The sequence below is a fragment of the Chanos chanos genome, chromosome 1, assembly GCF_902362185.1.
Source record: "Chanos chanos chromosome 1, fChaCha1.1, whole genome shotgun sequence".
NCBI lineage: Eukaryota > Metazoa > Chordata > Actinopteri > Gonorynchiformes > Chanidae > Chanos > Chanos chanos.
The window spans coordinates 60,739,889-60,744,888 of record NC_044495.1 but is presented as its reverse complement, the minus strand read 5'-3'; the positions used below and the strand labels follow the sequence as shown (position 1 = coordinate 60,744,888).

At 41.6% G+C, this 5,000-nt stretch overlaps 1 protein-coding gene across 2 annotated transcripts in view; it reads left to right on the top strand.

Moving 5' to 3' along the window:
* Positions 1–2,772, top strand: part of acsl2 (acyl-CoA synthetase long chain family member 2) — a 14,072-nt gene extending 11,300 nt beyond the window's left edge. For both annotated transcript variants that reach the window (XM_030790272.1, XM_030790281.1), the window contains 5 exons: positions 426–542; positions 1,474–1,617; positions 1,868–1,969; positions 2,416–2,487; positions 2,632–2,772. In XM_030790272.1, the coding sequence (XP_030646132.1) occupies positions 426–542; positions 1,474–1,617; positions 1,868–1,969; positions 2,416–2,487; positions 2,632–2,772 (576 nt within the window). The remainder of the gene's footprint in view (positions 1–425; positions 543–1,473; positions 1,618–1,867; positions 1,970–2,415; positions 2,488–2,631) is intronic.
* Positions 2,773–5,000: the final 2,228 nt, after the last annotated feature.

The following is a 5,000-nucleotide window of genomic DNA, read 5'->3' as shown; positions in this document are numbered from 1 at the left end:
TGTTGAGAAAACATGACAGTATTGTGTATTTATGTTGAGAAAACATGGCAGTATTGTGTATTTACGTTGAGAAAACTGGCAGTATTGTGTATTTACGTTGAGAAAACTGGCAGTATTGTGAACTTACATTAAGAAAACAGGCAGTATTGTGCATTTATGTTGAGAAAACTGGCAGTATTGTTTATTTCTGTCGAGAAAACAGGCAGTATTGTTTATTTACATTGAGAAAACTGGCAGTATTGTGTATTTACATTGAGTAAACTGGCAGTGTTGCTGAGTGTGTACAGAGCAGGCAGGATCCATGAGTGACCAGTAGATTTGCTCCTGAAACTGGTTCCTAACTGATATTCAGTTAAATTTGAGCCTTTTATATCTTAATTCTCAGACATCTCCCCTGTCCTGCGTGCGTGCGTGTGTGTGTGTAGATCTGTATCCAGGGTCCCAGCGTGTTTCGGGGATATCTGAAGGACGAGGAAAGAACGGATGAAGCCCTGGACAGCGACGGTTGGCTCCACACTGGAGACGTGGGACAGTGGCTTCCGGTCAGTTCTCCAAACAGCCCAACCATATCCACTGCATTCATATTAAACAACCATATCCACTGCATTCATATTAAACAACCATATCCACTGCATTCATATTAAACAACCACATCCACTGCATTCATATTACACAACCGTATCCACTGCATTCATATTAAACAACCATATCCACTGCATTCATATTAAACAACCATATCCACTGCATTCATATTAAACAACCACATCCACTGCATTCATATTAAACAACCATATCCACTGCATTCATATTAAACAACCACATCCACTGCATTCATATTAAACAACCATATCCACTGCATTCATATTAAACAACCATATCCACTGCATTCATATTACACAACCGTATCCACTGCATTCATATTACACAACCATATCCACTGCATTCATATTAAACAACCACATCCACTGCATTCATATTAAACAACCATATCCACTGCATTCATATTAAACAACCATATCCACTGTGTCCATATTAAACAAAACAGACGAGATCTCCAAACCATTCATCCACTGCATTCTTATTAAACAAAACAGACGACTTCTCCAAACCATTCATCCACTGCATTCTTATTAAAGAAAACATGTTTGGTTCAGATTAGTGGTTAACAGAGTTGGGGAACTGAATTGTGATATGTATATATTTTCCAGTAGTTCATGGAGGTCAGCTATAAAAAGACAATACACACCGTGGCTGGATAGAATTCATGCAGTGCCCTGGAGAAAAAATACGCGCATTTAAACATGGACGAGAGTTCATAAAATTAATCAGTTTTCGATTTCTGTCACGGGAAGTGGATGTCGAACAAATGACCTGCCTTATGGGGACACTGTCTCTGTAATGCATTCACATTTAGAAATGTAATATTCAGCGTGTGTGTGTGTGTGTGTGTGTGTGTTTCTGTTTTTGTGTCAGAACGGGACCCTGCGCATTATCGACAGGAAGAAACACATCTTTAAACTGTCTCAGGGAGAGTACATCGCCCCGGAGAAGATCGAGAACGCGTACATGCGATGTTTGCCAGTACTACAGGTTTTTGTACATGGAGACAGCCTGCAGGTACACACACACACACACACACACACACACACACTCACAAACCACACACACACACACACTCTCACGCCTCACAAGACCTCACCCTCCAGAAACAACTGCATTCAGATATGGACCATATTGATCTGACACACACACACACTCAGAAGTTTTCCACGAGTTCAGCACTGAGATCTTGTTTATCTAAAGTTTCTGTATTGTTGTGTGTGTGTGTGCATGTGTTGTGTGTGTGTGTGTGTGTGTGTGTGCATAGTCTTATCTGATTGGCATCGTGGTGCCAGACCCGGAGGTGTTCAGTGACTGGGCCAAAGAGAGAGGCTTTGTGGGATCTTATGAGGAGCTCTGTCAGAATCCAGTGAGAAACACCACACACACACACACACACACACACACTCACACTCACTCTCACACACACACACACACACACTCACACACACAGAGACACACAGACAGACACACACAGAGACACACACACACTCACACAGACACCACACACAGAGACACACAAAGACACACACACACACACACTCACTCTCACACACACACCTCTATCCACTGTAAAAACTGTTGTTTTAAGTAATGCCTCGGCTGACTCTTGTCTGACTCGTATACATGGCATTCTGTATAAACTTTGTGCTATCAAAGGAAAACGTCCATTACCACTGAAGGCAGTCATCATTCATTTGTTAGTAGTGACATTAATTGCAAGTCAGCGGCAGAAAAAGTTCCATCAAAGCCTCTGATAAGCCAAAGGCCCTGTGACATGAATGACTCAGACGTTTTTGTTTTTGTTTTCTGAAGGATGTGAAAAAAGCGGTGCTGGAGGACATGACTGCCGTGGGGAAAGAGGCGGGGCTTAAGTCCTTTGAGCAGGTCGGCAACAGAAACTTCTAGAATTACACGACAAGGCTATTGTTGTGGCACTAGCCTCGCATAGACACACGTTTGTTTAGGACGTCCATGAGCAGCTGGTATTGAGTGAAACTTTGTGTTGTTGGTTTTTATTTGTGTGTGCAGGTAAAGGATTTGTATCTGCATCCTGAGATGTTTAGCGTGAGTAATGGTCTCCTCACCCCTACCTTGAAGAGCAGACGGGTTGACCTCCGCAGAGTCTTCCAGGAGCAGATTAAGCAGATGTACAGCAAGACAGCTATTTAGGGAGCGCACACACTCACACACAGGACACAAAGACACACACACACACACACACGCAAAAAGAACTGGAGATTTTACACTAGCTGTGCAGTACTCCATTTCCTATATGTGACATTAATGTGAATTTAATTCATATTAAGTTGGATAAAGCTAAGGGCTCATTTGAACAGGGAGCTGAATCGCTTAACGTGGTGTAACTATCTTTAACTCACACACACACACGCACACACACACACACAGTCTTTCACAGGAAACCAATAGCGACTCATAGCACACACTACATGCAGGACGCCGGTAACACTCACCACAGTGAATGTGTCTGTGTTCTTTCCTTCGCTCTTATCACTACACACTCATACATAGCACGTTACGCTTACGAAGACTAGAATTCAGGGATCGAGCACAACTTGCCTTACATACCAGTAAATGACTCACTGGTTTAACTGGAATCTCTTTTTGTCTTCATGTTCTGTTTGGAGTAGACTCAAAGGTCTGACAGAGTTTAGCGCGGCAGACGACACATTAACAGATATTAAGGCCCGGAACGTTCCACAACTCCGTCCTCTTCGTTTACCCGTAGACTTGGAATGTCGGCTTGGAATTCCCAGGCAGCACTAGGGATCTTGGTAAGGCTGGATTAGTGAGGCAGATGTTAGGAGCTCTGGACTGACTCGCAGCTGCATCGCAGTTCTAACTCGGCAATAAGACAAACTGATCATTAAAGGGCAATCTCGCTGAATCGTTGATTAAAATGATCTCACTGGACGTGATTCCACACGTAGCAATGTGTGTAAACTTAGTTTTAACCATGATATGATTACGCTTCATGTAATTTATGCCGTCTTGTAAACAGTGAGTGTGTAAATGCTTAATGACTGTTTTGAATTGTAAATATAAAGGGAGACAGTTTGACTAATTTCAGACCACACAGAGAAATTTGACATTGTACTCTTTCAGTCAGAAGAATAAAAGAAACTTATTAAGCTCTGGGTATCGTGTGTTTCTCCTCACGCGGCCTGCCACCGACACAATTACTTTTATTTGTGATGTCTGGAGTTCTTCAGACTGGACCAGCTAAGTGAACGCCGACTTCTTGGTTTGCATTGGACTCTCACTGACAGAGTTTTCATTTCTCATGTGACATCTTCACAAACTGCGTTCACACGCAGAGAACTGTAGCGGCGCTGGATTCGTAAAAAAAGACCAGGGCTAGTCAGAGTTGACACTGATTAATTTACTTTAAGGTTCACATAAGAATGATTCATTTACTGTAAGATTCACACACAAAAAAAAGGATTAACAGTGTTCCAACATTACATAATGTCATATACCCCCAATGACTCCATATGTCCTTCTGTTTCCCAATAACACAATTACAACTGTGACATTTGATAAAGCTACACAGAAACCACACTCTGTTATACACTCAGCACTTTGTTATATATTCAACAGACAGCCAGAGCGGCTGTAATGACATAACCTTCTCCAGTTTCGTCGATTTGATATTTTTTGTAATTATAAATGTATTAAAGGGAAAAACATTCATTCTGTCAGAAACAACATGATGAACCAAAGTGAAAAAGGTACATGTTCCAACCCAATTATACTGAAGTCAAAACAGAAATAAAACACAGTCCAACTGTTTCATTAAGGCCTTTCTGTCTGCAAAGGTTTTAAGACATTATGATTGTCCGAATGTGTCAGGGAGTCACTTTGGCAAACTGACTGAATGTCCGTACGTCAAAAACAGAAACAGAAAAGAGATGAATTCACACTGTGTGATTTGGTCCTGCGGACAATGCAACTTCCTCATTTTTTTTTTTTTTTTTAAAGCAGGCTACGGTATGGCTGTAAAAATGAAAACAAAACCAAAACAAACCTAATTACAAACACAGTTAATTCTGTCATGAGAAGACCTTAAAAAAGACTACAGCATTACAAAAACAAAAGTAAAAAGAAAACATTACGAAACAGTTAAAAAAGCACCCTGAACTAGTACGAAATAAGAGCACACAAACACACACACACATTGTATAAATATAAAGGTGAGAGGGTTTTGGGTAGTGGTGCCACTAGAGGGCGACAGACTCCTGCTTTTGGCAGACAACACGCGTGAGTTACTTCACTCTGACACCACACACGCCACAGGAACTAGGGCATGGTCTGAAGCATACCTCCCAACTTTACAAAGTTTTTTAAAGGGTTCCCCCCGCCCCCCCAAACACACACAC